General features: G+C 38.8%; 1 protein-coding gene across 1 annotated transcript in view; it reads left to right on the top strand.

The window, feature by feature from the left end:
- adgrv1 (adhesion G protein-coupled receptor V1) overlaps window positions 1-18,070 on the top strand; it is a 513,902-nt gene that overhangs the window by 63,189 nt on the left and 432,643 nt on the right. The window contains exons 6-9 of the mRNA XM_061980535.1: window positions 5,138-5,251; window positions 5,329-5,559; window positions 17,107-17,444; window positions 17,515-17,785. Coding sequence (XP_061836519.1) covers window positions 5,138-5,251; window positions 5,329-5,559; window positions 17,107-17,444; window positions 17,515-17,785 — 954 coding nt within the window. The remainder of the gene's footprint in view (window positions 1-5,137; window positions 5,252-5,328; window positions 5,560-17,106; window positions 17,445-17,514; window positions 17,786-18,070) is intronic.

Genomic DNA, 18,070 nt, shown 5'->3' with positions numbered 1-18,070 from the left:
CTATTGATTACTGCTTGCAAAGATGGATTCTTTTGACTCATTAGAGATTTCTTCCAGCGGGCACGGTCACATGACTTCCTTTCACCAATCAAACGGAGCCTGGAAGTCACATGACCGCACTCCAACCGTGCACTGTAAAAAGTGACATGATTTAAATGTACTTAATAGAGATGCGCGGATAGGCAAGTATTTCATCCGCAACCGCATCAGAAAGTCGTCAACCATCCGCCATCCACCCGATGTAACGTTTGATCAGAACTGCACCCGCCCGCCATCCGCCCGCCATCCGCCCGCACCCGCCCGTTATATCTAATATAGACGATGCAAGGCATTAGTGAGGCACCTGCCAACTACTCCGGTTTTCCCGTAATTCGTACGGTTTTCATCAACCTATTCCGGGTTACGGGTGCAGTGATAAAAAATACGGTTTTTCATTAATTTAAAAAAAAAAGGGTGAAAACTACGAGAATTGCACCTTGTGCAGACAAGATTTTTCGATCGGACACGGAGGAATTAGCGATGTAAAAGACCACTTTGGGACAAAAAAACACAAGTCTAATGCCGTTGCTAGCGATACAAGTGGAAAACTTTCAACGTTTTTCGTCGCCCAAACAGATTCTTTGGATGTGATAAATGCCGAACTTTTATTTACGGAGGCAATAATTGAGCATGGACTTCCAATCGCACTGGCTGATCACATGGGACAGTTAAATGTTTGTAATGCAACCTTTAAAAATCATTACGCGGTGATCGCGGTCCCAAAAATAAACTTTTCTTGCATGATAATGTCCAGAAAAATTCGCTTTATATTACTATAGAGTCCTTTTAACGAATGAGTTTGATGGTTTATCACAAACCTTAAATGAAAGAAGTCCTTTGTTCTCCTGCACCGCATGCGCTTTGGCCTTGCTTCGTGTTTGGTGCGCAATCCTGTCGGCTGTATTTCACAGCACGACATACTGTTAAAAGTGTTTATACTATTTATGCTTTCAAGTCCAAGTTGAAGAAATCTTGTTAAATGTTGACAGCATAACTACCAAAATACAGAAGTATGTCCTTAATATTTTTGCAGTGCTATTTCTGTTGAAAAGTTAAAATGATTACATTAGAGATGTGATGTGCCACTTTTCAAGTGTCTGATGGCTTAAATTAATTTTCATTAATTTTTCATATTTTGAATTCTTTTGAAAGGCTTACAAAAAAACTACATTTGAATTGTAATTCCATGCTATTGACAGGACTATTAATTTTAATGAAGTTAGCTTACCATGTTTACAGTATGATAATTGTGATAGAAATGTGAATTTTAGGCACAGAATATTTTTTACAATTGAACAAGGCAGTAGATTATACAAGCTTGGACAGAAAGTTAATAATGACACCAATTTTGTTTTTAATGGAATTGTTTAGTACTGTTTTACCATTTGTTTACTGTAAAAAGTGTTTATACTGTTTATACTTTCAATTAACAAATTGAAGTCTTGTGAAAGGTTGACAGGATAACTGGCATTAACTGTCAAAATAATTTCAAACTATTGAAGTTAGCTTACAGAATAAACATGTCAATCAACCCATATGATTTTTGCTGTAATATTTTTGTTTTGAAAAGTCACTGTGACTGATAGAAAAGTGATGGTTTTAGCAACATTTTAACCTGTCTGAATGCTAATAATCATTTTGCGTCGGGGGGCGAAGCCCTGAACCCTCCACCAGGACTTTGTCCTGGACCTACCGAGGCCTGCGGCCCTTGGACCCTGGCTACTAGGTTTTTCTGATTTCAAAAGTTGGCAGGTATGGTGAGGTTATAAAGCTTTTGCCTGTTAAAGAAAGGAGACTGATCCAATGCAGCACAGACTTTCGCGTGCCACGCTGTCACGACCCAGACGCACACCAGTGCGCAATCATATGGGAGCCGCGCTGAGCGCACCTCCAAGCGCGTCTCGCTGCCGGCGACGGCCAGGTATGGGCCCACGCTCCAGCGCCATCCATTTTCAGGGCTAGTTGATTCGGCAGGTGGGTTGTTACACACTCCTTAGCGGGTTCCGACTTCCATGGCCACCGTCCTAGCTGCTGTCTATATCAACCAGGGTGAGCCCCACCCCTTTCGTGAGCGCACTGCGCGTGGAGTGACCCCTGTTACACGCCCCCGGCAACAGGGGTGGCGGGCAGGTAAGCTGCGCGGGCGGAGCGCGCGGAGTGACCCATGTTACGAGCCCCCGGGGGTGGCGGGCAGGTAAGCTGCTTACCTGCTGCGCGTGACGCCAGCCGCGGCGAAGGCGGACGAGGCGGGGTGTCGGTGCAGTGGGCGCGGTAGTGACCCTGGACGTGCGTCGGGCCCTTCTCGCGGATCGCCTCAGCTACGGCTCTCGGTGGGGCCCTCTCGGGGGAAGGGGCCTCGGTCCCGGACCCCGGCGAGGCGTCCCTTCTCCGCTCCGTAAAAGTGTCCATCTCTTTTCTTTTTTTTTTCTTCTGTTGTGGCATATGCAGCAGGTGCCTGCTCGTTTTTCGTATGTGGGTAACAACATTTAACTATGTATATATATTTCCGAATTGGTTTAACTGCCACCCGCAAAAAAAAATAAAAAAAAAATAAAAAAAATCTAATTAATCCGCCCGACCCGACCCGCGCGCGGATAAAATCTTATTTTTTTTAATTTCATCCGCCCGATCCGCGGATAATCCGCGGACTCCGCGGTTGTGCCCGCAAACCGCGCATCTCTAGTACTTAATCATTTATTTGACAAGGACAGTGTTGTCAGAAGAGGCAGCGCAACTCTTCAATGTTTACTATGAAAAAGAACATTGGTATCATGCGCTGTCATCTGTGTCAGTAGAAATGTTCACATTCCAGCAAACAAGAATTCCACTTCCAACTATAGACAACATGTTGGGCTAAGCTGTAGATGTATTTTTTATGTTTTAGCTGCGCAGATGCTAACATTAGCCCTGATTTCATGTCTTAAGGAAGTGTAAAATGTGCATCTTTTGTAGCACATGCTGTCTCCTACACACACACGCATGCACGCACACACACTAACATCACTACATCAATATAAAAAAAACTAAATAAAACCAAAGTTACTCACCAGTTATTCAGTACACCTACTTTTTCCCCCCTAAATAATAAGCGCAGGTGTCAAACTCAAGGCTCAGGTGCCAGATCGGGTCCACCACGTCACTTTATATGACAGGCGAAAGCCCGGAAAAAAATATTCTTAAAGTACAATATGTATACGTTATTTCTGTTTTTGCAACAACAACAAAATTGCATGAAATCACATACCTACCTTTTTTAAACTTTAATATGATCTAACATTGCAACAAGTACTATCTTACCAAATATTCCAAACATCTTTTTCGTTAAAACAAAAGGAAATAGTTAATTCTCTGCCTGATTTATGATTTCAAAGGTCATCTATGAAATTGTACACTGTATAAATGACAATAAATTTTGTGGTGAGAAAAACTGGCAGCTCATTTGCCAGAACTTTACCGTAAAAAATACTGTAGCACCGTTTTTCCATACACCGTAAAAACAACAACCTTAGGGCATAAAAAGAGGGCGGCTCAGTCACCATAATTTTACCTTTTAAAACAAACTGTGGTACCATTTGTTTCAATTTACAGTATCCATGCATCCATCCATTTTCTACCATTTGTCCCTCTCTGGGTCGCGGGGGTGCTGGAGCCTATCCCAGCTGCACTTGTATATACTGTAAAAACCATCGTAATATTTACGGTATATTTCTGGCATTTTTTAACCCAAAAAATCTTTTTCTTTTCTTTTTTTAACAGTGTATGTGAAAACAAATACACTATATTGCCAAAAGTATTTGGCCACCTGCCTTGACTCACATATGAACTTGAAGTGCCATCCCATTTCTAACCCATAGGGTTCAATATGATGTCGGTCCACCTTTTGCAGCTATTACAGCTTCAACTCTTCTGGGAAGGCTGTCCACAAGGTTGCGGAGTGTGTTCATAGGAATTTTCCACCATTCTTCCAAAAGCGCATTGGTGAGGTCACACACTGATGTTGGTCGAGAAGGCCTGGCTCTCAGTCTCCGTTCTAATTCATCCCAAAAGTGTTCTATTGGGTTCAGGTCAGGACTCTGTGCAGGCCGGTCAAGTTCATCCACACCAGACTCGGTCATCCATGTCTTTATGGACCTTGCTTTGTGCACTGGTGCACAGTCATGTTGGAAGAGGAAGGGACTCGCTCCAAACTGTTCCCAAAAGGTTGGGAGCATGGAATTGTCCAAAATGATTTGGTATCCTGGAGCATTCAAAGTTCCTTTCACTGGAACTAAGGGGACAAACCCAACTCCTGAAAAACAACCCCACAACATAATTCCTCCTCCACCAAATTTCACACTCGGCACAATGCAGTCCGAAATGTACCGTTCTCCTGGCAACCTCCAAACCCAGACTCGTCCATCAGATTGCCGGATGGAAAAGTGTGATTCATCACTCCAGAGAAGGCGTCTCCACTGCTCTAGAGTCCAGTGGCGACTTGGTGATGTATGGCTTAGATGCAGCTGCTCAGCCATGGAAACCCATTCCATGAAGCTCTCTGCGTACTGTACGTGGGCTAATTGGAAGGTCATATAAAGTTTGGAGCTCTGCAGCAACTGACTGTGCACTATTTAGGAGCGAGGAAATTTCACGACTTGATTTGTCGCGCAGGTGGCATCCTATGACAGTTCCACGCTGGAAATCACTGATTTTCTGAGCGCGGCCCATTCTTTCACAAATGTTTGTAGAAACAGTCTCCATGCCTAAGTGCTTGATTTTATACACCTGTGGCCGGGCCAAGTGATTAGGACACCTGATTCTCATCATTTGGATGGGTGGCCAAATACTTTTGGCAATATAGTGTATAATCATCAATAGCATAGGGAATTATCTAATAATATCATGAGGAGAATCCACATTCAATAATATTGACATATTATTCACTGTTTCAAGCGCCAACTGCGATGTGGCCCTCAATAAAAACAAACCTGACACCCCTGCTTTGAAGGAACAGTACTCTTATTGAGTACAATTTTTGGCTACTCCACCCACGTCTGGTAGAACCAAATGCATTTTATCTTTAAAAGTCCAGCTTGTTAAATGCTGCCATTTTCTTCTGCAGATCTCCGGTGGCCCCAACCCCGCCTTTGAGGACGTCACCCCAGCAAGAGGAAATATCACCATACCTCTCGGACACGCTGTTGTTCACTTCAATGTCCTGGTCCGGGACGACCAGGTACAGCAACTGTCCAGAAAGTGTCCTTAAATGTAAAGTTGTACAGTTTCCTGATGCATCGTTGTCCCATGGACCAGATCCCTGAGGATGATGAAGTGTTTTCGGTGAGGCTGACGGGCGTGGGAGGCGGGGCTCTCCTCAGGCCCAACGGCAGCAGTGTTGAGCTGAGGATCAGACGTAATGACAGCCCACTGAGGTTCTCACACTCTGTCAGAGTAGTCCCAGAGTCTGCAGGAGTCATCGCTCTGAATGTGACGCGCGGTCGGCTGACCGAGGACGGGCCGCTGCTGGGCTCTGTCGACACCGAGGTATACTTTTTTAGCTGCTTCACCTTTGGATGTATTCACTTTTTCTACATTTTGTTATGATACAACTTTATCCGGAAATTTTTTTTAAAATTAAAAAAAATCCCTAAAAATTCTACACACAATACCCCATAATGACAATGTAAAAAATATATTGTTTTTAAATGTTGCTAATTTATTAAAAATTCAAAACTAATCGCATGTAGATAGTATATGTATTCGCAGTCTTTGCTCAATACTTTGGCAACAATTACAGCCTCAAGTCTTTTTGAATACGATGCCACAAGCTTGGCACTAGGGATGATACTCAAAACCGATTTTCCCGGTTGTTTGATAAGAAAAGAACCGAGTCCTCGGACTCGAATCCCTTTTTGAGAACCGGTACCCATTATCGAGACCACTATAGTAAAGAAAATAGTTGGTTCTTTATTCGAATCCCGTCCCGACCAGAAATGCCCCGTGGGACATCACAAGAAATGACGTCACGTAGCTCAGTCATTAGGCGCAGATAGGGAAAGCAGGAAAAACAATGGACCGGAAAAAGCGCTCCAAGGTGTATTAAAGTTCAAAACAAAAGGTATAATCCAATGAATAACTTTACTGAGAGATTTGAGCAGGGTACAAACACATGACCAACACTTTTACGACCAACCGGAAACATAGCAACCAGGCTAGCAACGCACCTCCTTTACGGCAGCTGTCGCAACGTTCTTAAAGCAACCACAGCACATACATATATATACAACATATATGACATGATCTTCCTTTTTTAACTTTTGTTTTTCTTTCCTTGTAAACAAAACAAAATCACACTGTATATGTGTTGTCTGTCTAATTATAAATAATGCAGACGAGGCGTGTTGGCTGAGTTCTTGACGTTTACTTTCACAGCGTGCTCATAACCTCATTCTTAGCTGCCGGATGGCGACATGCAACAACACTTTTCGGGGCTCCCGCGCATGCTCATCACTCCCGTTGCATGCTGGGTAGTGTAGTTGTTATATTCCCTGGCTCATAACATCACATCTTTCCCCCTATAAAGAAATAATGTTAACTCAATAAAGTGTATTTCTTTTTTTAGCTTTAACTTTTCATTTTTTAGCATTGTGACCACAGTTGCAAACAACTTTTCTCTTCATAGAATTTTCTTTCAATAAAGAAATATAGTGCAAAAATGTCAAAGCATTATAACAAACAGTTATGTCAAATAGCAGCAGAAGTGCACTTTTTGGAGAGCTGTATTATTTTCAGTTTTGTGCCTAAGGGACTGATTTTATTTAACACTATATTATTGTTTATACACCTATAGTGATCACAGAGACAGGTTGTTTTTGTGTTACTGTATATATTTGTTTTTCTGAAAAATCCCACTTAATATACTTTGGGTAACAACAGTCAATATTTATTTTATTTTTATTTTTTTTTAGGTGGGTAACAGTCAATATTTATTTATTTGATTTAATTTTTTTCTTATATAATAAAAGTGAGCTTTTGTTAAACCAAATATTGTGTGTTTTTTTCCATATACAACAACCTATCTGGACTCAATAATTTCTTATCAAACTTCATCCCTACTTGGCACACCTATCTTTAGGCAGTTTCACCCATTCCTCTATGCCAGTGTTTTTCAACCACTGTGCCGCGGCACACTAGTGTACCGTGAGATATTGTTTGGTGTGCCGTGAGAGATTATGTAATTTCACCTAATTTGCAAACCGGTAATTATAATCCGCAAATGTGCCGTTGTTGAGTGTCTGTGCTGTCTGGAGCTCGGCAGAGTAACCGTGTAATACTCTTCCATATCAGTAGGTGGCAACAAGTAGCTAATTGCTTTGTAGACGTCGGGAAAGACGACGATGGTTTGCAGGTAAAAAGGTATCTAACGCTTAAACCAAAAATAAACAAAAGGCGAGTGCCGCTAAGAAAAGCCATTGAAGTTTAGGGATGGCTATGCAAAACGAAGCTAAAACTGAACTGGCTGCAAAGTAAACAAAAACAGAATGCTGGACGACAGCAAAGACTTACAGCGTGTGGAGCAGACGGCGTCCACAAAGTACATCGGTACATGACATGACAATCAACACCAAAATAGGAGCACAAGACAAGAACTAAAACACTACACACAAGAAAACACCAAAAAACTCCAAATAAGTCACGGCGTGATGTGACAGGTCGTGACAGCACACCTACTTTGAGACGAGCTACAGTGATGCATGCTTGGTTATGGTTTAAATTAATATACAACAATCGCAATAACGACTTTTTACTGTCAATGTCGGCTACTGAGTTTAATTTTTTAATGTTTTCTGCTGGTGGTGTGCCTCTGGATTTTTTCAATGAAAAAAATGTGACTTGGCTCAAAAAAGGTTGAAAAACACTGCTCTATGCGCCACCTCTCAAATTCCCATCAAGTTGAATGGGAAGCATTGTTTTTCCTCGTGGATGTCTCTGTTCAATGCTGCATTCATCTTAGTCCAGTCCGGAAGGTGACCAAGAACCTGATGGTCACTCTGTCAGAGCTACATCATTCCTCTGCGGAGAGAGGAGGACCTTCCAGAAGGACAACCATCTCTGCAGCAAACCACCAATCAGACCTGCATGGCAGAGTGACCAGACGGAAGGCATTTTTTTGTAAAAAGTTTGCCAAAATGCACCTGAACAAAATTCTCTGGTCTGTTGAGACAAAGATTGAACTCTTTGGCATGAATGCCAGGCATCATGTTTAGAGGAAACCAGGCACCGCTCATCACCAGGTCAATACCATCCCTACAGTGAAGTATGGTGGTGGCAGCATCATGCTGTGGGGATGGTTTTCGGCGGTAGGAACTGGGAGACGAGTCATGATAGAGGCAAAGATGAATGCAGCAGCTTACAGAGACATCCTGAATGAAAACCAACACTTGCCATCCAACCTGAGATGCTGCAAAGAGGAATGGGCGAAACTGCCCAAAGATAGGTGTGCCAAGCTTGTGGCATTGTTTAAAAAAAGACTGCAAAGGGTCTTAATACTTATGAACATGTGTTTTTTTCATTTAAAAAATGTGCAAAAAAAAAAAAAAATCAAATTCTCATAATGGGGTATTGTGTGTAGAATTTTGAGGACAAAAATGAATTGTATTATTATTATTTTGAAATAAGGCTGTAACATAACAAAATGTGGGGACAATACTTTCTGGATGCATTGTACTCGTCTGCTGTTTATCCGCCCAGTGTCATCTTTTTGGGAAGAGGTAAAAAAATATATAATGCCTTTAAATGGAATGTGCAAACAGAAAATATGCACACATATAAAGCACAAAGTGAAACCAGCACATATACATCTTTTTAACATTTTTAGAATCATTGCAAATAAACAGAGGACTTGGAAAGAGGCCGCACAACCTAATAGAAAGTCCTGGACAACCACCCTGACAGAAAATAGAAATAAAAAAATGTTAGTATTTGAGATAAAATGGACATATTTATTAAGTTATTTTCAGAGAGGTTCTGTAATATAATCATTGATAAAGATGACAGTATATGAATAGAATGTAGGTCCATATTGTATATATGTACAGTATGTAAATGTGTTAGGGTTGTCCCAACCAACGTTCCCTCTAAGGTGCGCGCATGTGCAATTGCGCACTGCTCAAGCGTCCACTGCGCACGGCAAATCTATGCCACGCACAAAATCAAATAAAAAATAATCGCAACAATTTTCGACACACGGACACGACAGAAAAAACAGTTTTCATCATCATTGTTCAAATATTGTAACGTCTATCGAGACGCTTAGAGGACATGAATTCCATCGATCACTTTACTGAGCAAAACTCTTTATTGTCGGCCATAAACACATCACCAAAACATTAGTAAAAAAAATGTATATCTAGCAAAACTGGTCATTTTCTGCAGTACAAACCAGACCAAAAGCAACTTTGTTATATCAACAGCAGCCGCTCGCTCTTTCTCACCTGCACCAACACATGCACATATGGCACTAGCCAATGATGCGTTTACAGCCACACAAAAAGTCGGACAACTCCAACACCACACATAAAGTGTAATTCCAGGTCGTTGCACTATGATTTACCAATCAAATGTGTGCTTATTCTAGTGTCATTTATTAGGAATCTTAATTTATAAATATTAATCATGAAATGCTGTTAGTATATTAAATAAATACTAATAAAAATATTTTTTTTTAAAACAGGAAGTTGCAGGAATGTACACATGATCCCCTGCTTACATCTCATTGTGCAACATGTGAATGTTTTAATGGGAACTAAATGCAATGTCTGAAAGGGGTACACATTATTTCCAAAGCAGGACCTCCACCCAGACAAACAATACAAGTACACAGTTCATGAAAAACAATATTTTTTGTTATTGTCATTGTAAGTGGGCCTAAACACTTATATTAGAAAATAACCTCATGGAAATGACTGCTGTCATTTGATTATAATAATAAGAGAATGTTGTCTGTCTATCTGTGTTGTCCCTGCGATGAGGTGGGGACTTGTCCAGGGTGTACCCCGCCTTCCGCCCGAATGCAGCTGAGATAGGCTCCAGCACCCCCCGCGACCCCGAAAGGGACAAGCGGTAGAAAATGGATGGATGGATGGAGATTGAACTTGTTATTTAGTCAGGTTTGGGACAGGTGTGCTGCTGGTGTAGCCACAGTGTGCACGTCTGATGTTGCTCACATGGGCTCCGCTGAATTCTCAGGGAGTTTTTGCGTTTGCTCACACATATAAAAAATTAGAGGGAACATTGGTCCCAACACCAATATTTTGGTACCGGTACCAAAATGTATTTCAATACTTTTCGACACATTTCAAAATAAAGGAGACTGCAAAAAATGTAAAATAGTGCAATCAAAGAAAAATATTGGCATTAAATATGATTTTTAATCTAAATAGATTTGCAAACAAATTTTACATTGTTATTATGGGGTATTGTTTGAAGAATTTTGAGGACAAAACTGAATTGACTCCATTTTGGAATAAAGCTGTAACATAACAAAATGTGGAGAAAAAAAAGTGAAAAAAAAGTGATTTGACCATTGAATTTTGGTCATTTTCCAACCAATATTGTACAACACAAATACAACGTTGAAACAACATGCTTTTTGATGATGTTTAATCAATGTTGGGTTCTAACGTTGATTTCATCATTGAAATGTGGTCATTTTCCAACCAATATTCTACAACAAAAAATTCAAAGTTGAAACATGCTTTTTGACAACAATTAATCGATGTCAGGTTGTGACGTTGATTTCACCATTGAATTTTGGTCATTTCCTAACCAATATTCTACAACACAAATACAACGTTGAAACAATACGCTTTTTGACAACGTTTAATCAAGGTTGTGACGTTGATTTCACCATTGAAATTTTGTCATTTTCCAACCAATATTCTACAACAAAACATTCAATGTTGAAACATGCTTTTTGACAACGTTTAATCGATGTCAGGTTGTGACGTTGATTTCACCATTGAATTTTGGTCATTTTCCAACCAATATTCTACAACACAAATACAATGTTGAAACAACATGCTTTTTGACAACGTTTAATCAAGGTTGTGACGTTGATTTCACCATTGAATTTTGGTTATTTTCCAACCAATATTCGACAACACAAATACAACGTTGAAACAACATGCTTTTTGACAACGTTTAATCAAGGTTGTGACGTTGATTTCACCATTGAATTTTGGTTATTTTCCAACCAATATTCGACAACACAAATACAACGTTGAAACAACATGCTTTTTGACAACATTTAATCAAGGTTGTGATGTTGATTTCATCATTGAATTTTGGTCATTTTCCAACCAATCTTCTACAACACAAATACAACGTTGAAACATGCTTTTTGATGATGTTTAATCAATGTTGGATTCTAACGTTGATTTCACCATTGAAATTTGGTCATTTTCCAACCAATATTCTACAACACAAATACAACGTTGAAACAACATGCTTTTTGACAACGTTTAATCAAGGTTGTGACGTTGATTTCACCATTGAATTTTGGTCATTTCCCAACCAATATTCTACAACACAAATACAACGTTGAAACAACATGCTTTTTGACAACGTTTAATCAAGGTTGTGACGTTGATTTCACCATTGAATTTTGGTTATTGTCCAACCAATATTCGACAACACAAATACAACGTTGAAACAACATGCTTTTTGATGATGTTTAATCAATGTTCGGTTCTAACGTTGATTTCACCATTGAAATGTGGTCATTTTCCAACCAATATTCTACAACAAAAAATTCAAAGTTGAAACATGCTTTTTGACAACGTTTAATCGATGTCAGTTTGTGACGTTGATTTCACCATTGAATTTTGGTTATTTTCCAACCATTATTCTACAACACAAATACAACGTTGAAACAACATGCTTTTTGACAACGTTTAATCAAGGTTGTGACGTTGATTTCACCATTGAATTTTGGTCATTTTCCAACCAATATTGTACAACACAAATACAACGTTGAAACAACATGCTTTTTGATGATGTTTAATCAATGTTGGATTCTAACGTTGATTTCACCATTGAAATTTGGTCATTTTCCAACCAATATTCTACAACACAAATACAATGTTGAAACAACATGCTTTTTGACAACGTTTAATCAAGGTTGTGACGTTGATTTCACCATTAAATTTAGGTTATTTTCCAACCAATATTCTACAACACAAATACAACGTTGAAACAACATGCTTTTTGACAACGTTTAATCAAGGTTGTGACGTTGATTTCACCATTGAATTTTGGTCATTTTCCAACCAATATTGTACAACACAAATACAACGTTGAAACAACATGCTTTTTGATGATGTTTAATCAATGTTGGGTTCTAACGTTGATTTCATCATTGAAATGTGGTCATTTTCCAACCAATATTCTACAACAAAAAATTCAAAGTTGAAACATGCTTTTTGACAACAATTAATCGATGTCAGGTTGTGACGTTGATTTCACCATTGAATTTTGGTCATTTCCTAACCAATATTCTACAACACAAATACAACGTTGAAACAATACGCTTTTTGACAACGTTTAATCAAGGTTGTGACGTTGATTTCACCATTGAAATTTTGTCATTTTCCAACCAATATTCTACAACAAAACATTCAATGTTGAAACATGCTTTTTGACAACGTTTAATCGATGTCAGGTTGTGACGTTGATTTCACCATTGAATTTTGGTCATTTTCCAACCAATATTCTACAACACAAATACAATGTTGAAACAACATGCTTTTTGACAACGTTTAATCAAGGTTGTGACGTTGATTTCACCATTGAATTTTGGTTATTTTCCAACCAATATTCGACAACACAAATACAACGTTGAAACAACATGCTTTTTGACAACGTTTAATCAAGGTTGTGACGTTGATTTCACCATTGAATTTTGGTTATTTTCCAACCAATATTCGACAACACAAATACAACGTTGAAACATGCTTTTTGATGATGTTTAATCAATGTTGGATTCTAACGTTGATTTCACCATTGAAATTTGGTCATTTTCCAACCAATATTCTACAACACAAATACAACGTTGAAACAACATGCTTTTTGACAACGTTTAATCAAGGTTGTGACGTTGATTTCACCATTGAATTTTGGTCATTTCCCAACCAATATTCTACAACACAAATACAACGTTGAAACAACATGCTTTTTGACAACGTTTAATCAAGGTTGTGACGTTGATTTCACCATTGAATTTTGGTTATTGTCCAACCAATATTCGACAACACAAATACAACGTTGAAACAACATGCTTTTTGATGATGTTTAATCAATGTTCGGTTCTAACGTTGATTTCACCATTGAAATGTGGTCATTTTCCAACCAATATTCTACAACAAAAAATTCAAAGTTGAAACATGCTTTTTGACAACGTTTAATCGATGTCAGTTTGTGACGTTGATTTCACCATTGAATTTTGGTCATTTCCCAACCAATATTCTACAACACAAATACAACGTTGAAACAACATGCTTTTTGACAACGTTTAATCAAGGCTGTGACGTTGATTTCACCATTGAATGTTGGTCATTTTCGAACCAATCTTCTACAACACAAATACAACGTTGAAACATGCTTTTTGATGATGTTTAATCAATGTTGGATTCTAACGTTGATTTCACCATTGAAATTTGGTCATTTTCCAACCATTATTCTACAACAAAAAATTCAATGTTGAAACATGCTTTTTGACAACGTTTAATCGATGAAGGTTGTGACGTTGATTTCACCATTGAATTTTGGTTATTTTCCATCCAATATTCTACAACACAAATACAACGTTGAAACAACATGCATTTTGACAACGTTTAATCAAGGTTGTGACGTTGATTTCACCATTGAATTTTGGTCATTTCCCAACCAATATTCTACAACACAAATACAACGTTGAAACATGCTTTTTGATGATGTTTAATCAATGTTGGATTCTAACGTTGATTTCACCATTGAAATTTGGTCATTTTCCAACCAATATTCTACAACACAAATACAACGTTGAAACAACATGCTTTTTGACAACGTTTAATCAAGGTTGTGACGTTAATTTAACCATTGAATTTTGGTCATTTCCGAACCAATATTCTACAACACAAATACAATGTTGAAACAACATGCTTTTTGACAACGTTTAATCAAGGTTGTGACGTTGATTTCACCATTGAATTTTGGTTATTTTCCAACCAATATTCTACAACACAAATACAACGTTGAAACAACATACTTTTTGACAACGTTTAATCAAAGTTGTGACGTTGATTTCACCATTGAATTTTGGTTATTTTCCAACCAATATTCTACAACACAAATACAACGTTGAAACAACATGTTTTTTGATGATATTTAATCAATGTTGTGTTCTAACGTTGATTTCACCATTGAAATGTGGTCATTTTCCAACCAATATGCTACAACAAAAAATTCAATGTTGAAACAGGCTTTTTGACAACGTTTAATCAAGGTTGTGACGTTGATTTCACCATTGAATTTTGGTCATTTCCCAACCAATCTTCTACAACACAAATACAACGTTGAAACATGCTTTTTGACAACGTTTAATCAATGTCAGGTTGTGACATTGATTTGACCATTGAAATTTGGTCACTTTCCAACCAATATTCTACAACACAAATACAACGTTGAAGCAACATGCTTTTTGACAATGTTTAATCTAGCTGTGACGTTGATTTGACCATTGAATTTTGGTCACTTTCCAACCAATATTCTACAACAAAAATACAATTTTGAGGATCAGTCAAAGACAGTTTAGAGTGAAAAGCAAATTTTATTTTCACTCGCATACATAATATTCTAACTTGGATTGTTTCCCTGGCTTCGAGACTCTCCCGAAGGACAGTGCGGCAAAGACACAAAAAACTGCCTTCTTGTCTCTCATGGACACACACCTGTTGTTGTTGACTTTGGACTGACTATCGGCTGCACAACATCAAGGCCGCAGAACAGAGACACACTGCAGGCTTACACACACACATGCATCCACAAAAAATATACGCCACACACACATACCCCCACCCCCAATCCAACGCCCTTGACGCAAATCCCATAAGGGTGATGAACGGATGGTCAGTGCCTGAGAGCTGCATCCTGCCACCATGGCCCCCACTTCCTCCCCTCTGTTGCTAGATATCTCGAGATGTACATTGTAATATGTATATGTGCTTTGCTGTGGAGGTTTTTTTTTTCCCCACTCCAGACTGGGCCCCCTTAGGACTCCAGTATTATATTTTTTTACTCATCCTTCCCCAGCGTTTACCTTATTCCCCATCTTTTACGGGGCGCCTTGTGGCGACCCATCAGCGTTCCTGTTCTGTAACCCTGTACACTGTTTGTTTGTCTAATCTTGAACGGGTTTGTGCTGAAAACAAAGTTTTGTTGTACTTGTGCAATGACAATAAAGACATACCTACTAATGGGGAAACAACATACTTTTTGACAACGTTTAATCAATGTTGGGTTCCAACGTTGATTTGGCCATTGAATTTTGGTCATTTTCCAACAAATATTCTACAACACAAATACAATGTTGAAACAACATGCTTTTTGACAACGTTTAATTAATGTCAGGTTGTGACGTTGATTTGACTTTTGAATTTGAGTCATTTCCCAACTAATATTACACAACACAAATACAACGTTGAAACAACATGCTTTTTGACAATGTTTAATCAATGTTGAGTTCTAACGTTGATTTGGCCATTGACTTTTGGTCATTTTCCAACAAATATTCTACAACACAAATACAATGTTGAAACAACATGCTTTTGACGACGTTTAATTAATGTTGGATTCTAATGTTGATTTAACCATTGAATTTTGGTCATTTTCCAACCAATATTATACAACACAAATACAACGTTGAAACAACATGCTTTTTGACAACGTTTAATCAATGTTGGCTTCTAACATTGATTTGACCATTGAATTTTAGTAATTTCGCAACCAATATTCTACAACACTAATACAATGTTGAAACAAAATGCTTTTGACGACGTTTAATTAATGTTGGATTCTAATGTTGATTTAACCATTGAATTTTGGTAATTTTCCAACCAATATTATACAACACAAATACAATGTTGAAACAATATGCTTTTTGACGATGTTAAATCAATGTTGGATTCTAACGTTGATTTGACCATTGAATTTTGGTCATTTTCCATCTAATATTATACAACACAAATACAACGTTGAAACAACATGCTTTTTGACAACGTTTAATAATCAAGCTGTGACGTTGATTTGACCATTGAATTTTGGTCATTTTCCAACCAATATTCTACAACACAAATACAATGTAGAAACAACATGCTTTTTGACCAAGTTTGATCAATGTTGGGTTCTAACGTTGATTTGACCATTGAATTTTGGTAATTTCCCAACCTATATTCTACAACACAAATACAATGTTGAAACAACATGCTTTCTGACAACGGTTAATCTAATTTTGGGTTGTGACGTTGATTTGAACATTAAATTTTGGTCATTTCCCAACCAATATTCTACAACACAAATACAGCGTTGAAACATGCTTTTTGACAACGTTTAATCAATGTCAGGTTGTTACGTTGATTTGACCATTGAATTTTGGTCATTTCCCAACCTATACTCTACAACACAAATACAATGTTAAAACAACATGCTTTTTGACGACGTTTAATCAATGTTGTGACGTTGATTTGACTGTTGAATTTTGGTCATTTCCAAACCAATATTCTACAACACAAATACAACGTTGAAACAACATGCTTTTTGACAACGTTTAATCAATATCAAGTTGTGACGTTGACTTTGACCATTGAATTTTGGTCATTTCAACAATGTGGATCCAATGTTACACACCTATGTTGTCTCAATTTACAAATACAACTATTTTGCAACGTTGTTTCAAAGTCCGTTTTGAAGGGCATGTACGTATAATCAACGTATCAACGTCTTGTGTCTGCTGGGTTAGGACAAATGTATACAAAACATCTTTACTCCACTCTCCAGGTCACTGTGGATTACATGATAGTGAGCGGCAAAGGACTGTTCAGCGCCAGGCTCGGTGAGGACTTCCTGGACTTGCAGCCAATCAGAAGAGTCACCTTCCCTCCATTCATCTACAAGACCCGCCTACTGTTCAACATCACTGATGACCAAGTGCCAGAAATAGCGGAGTCCTTCCAAGTGGTCTTGCTGGAGGAGAGCGTCAAAGGAGACGCCGTGCTGGTGTCACCCAATGCCGTGCTTGTCACCATTGAGCCTAACGACAAGCCGCACGGCGTCCTGTCAATCAGTAGCAGTGCGTTCATTCAGCCAATCAGGATCGACGAAGACCTGACACAAAGGTAGAAAACAATGTGATGAAAAAATATGCATGGAAAAAAAAAACCTCATTGTCTTTTGTTGTTCCTGCAGATTTGAGGGCATTGTTATTGTGAGGAATGGCGGTAGCTATGGCGACGTGTCTGCCAACTGGTCGATCAGTCGGAACACAAAGGAACTTTCGCCGATATCTGACGACTTGACGCCTGAGGGTGGGGTGGTACGCTTTGCTGCCGGACAGGTGACCGCTGCGATTCCAATAAATATCGTGGGGGATGATCTACCTGAGGAGGCGGACGCTTTTGTGCTAAGGCTGCTGCCAAATACTGTGACTGGAGATGCTGAGGTTGACGAACCTATGGAGGTGAGTAGAGAGTAGGGATGTCCCGATCCAGGTTTTTGCACTTCCGATCCGATACCGATATTGTTTTTGCATTTCCGATCCGATACCGATACTGACCGATACCGATACTGACCGATACTGGCCTATCCGAGCATGTATTAAAGTTTAAAGTTATTTAGCCTACTTAGTTGTCAGAATCATGTTGAAAAGGGTTTTAGTACTCTTGATAACAACTAGCCAGCTGAATTAGGGGAGTTTGAATAATACACAATGGTTGGTAACAAGAAACTGACCTGTTTATTCAAG

Source organism: Nerophis lumbriciformis, linkage group LG20 (assembly GCF_033978685.3).
Source record: "Nerophis lumbriciformis linkage group LG20, RoL_Nlum_v2.1, whole genome shotgun sequence".
Lineage (NCBI taxonomy): Eukaryota > Metazoa > Chordata > Actinopteri > Syngnathiformes > Syngnathidae > Nerophis > Nerophis lumbriciformis.
Note: the sequence above shows the minus strand (reverse complement) of the source record. Positions and strands in the feature narration are given on the sequence as shown.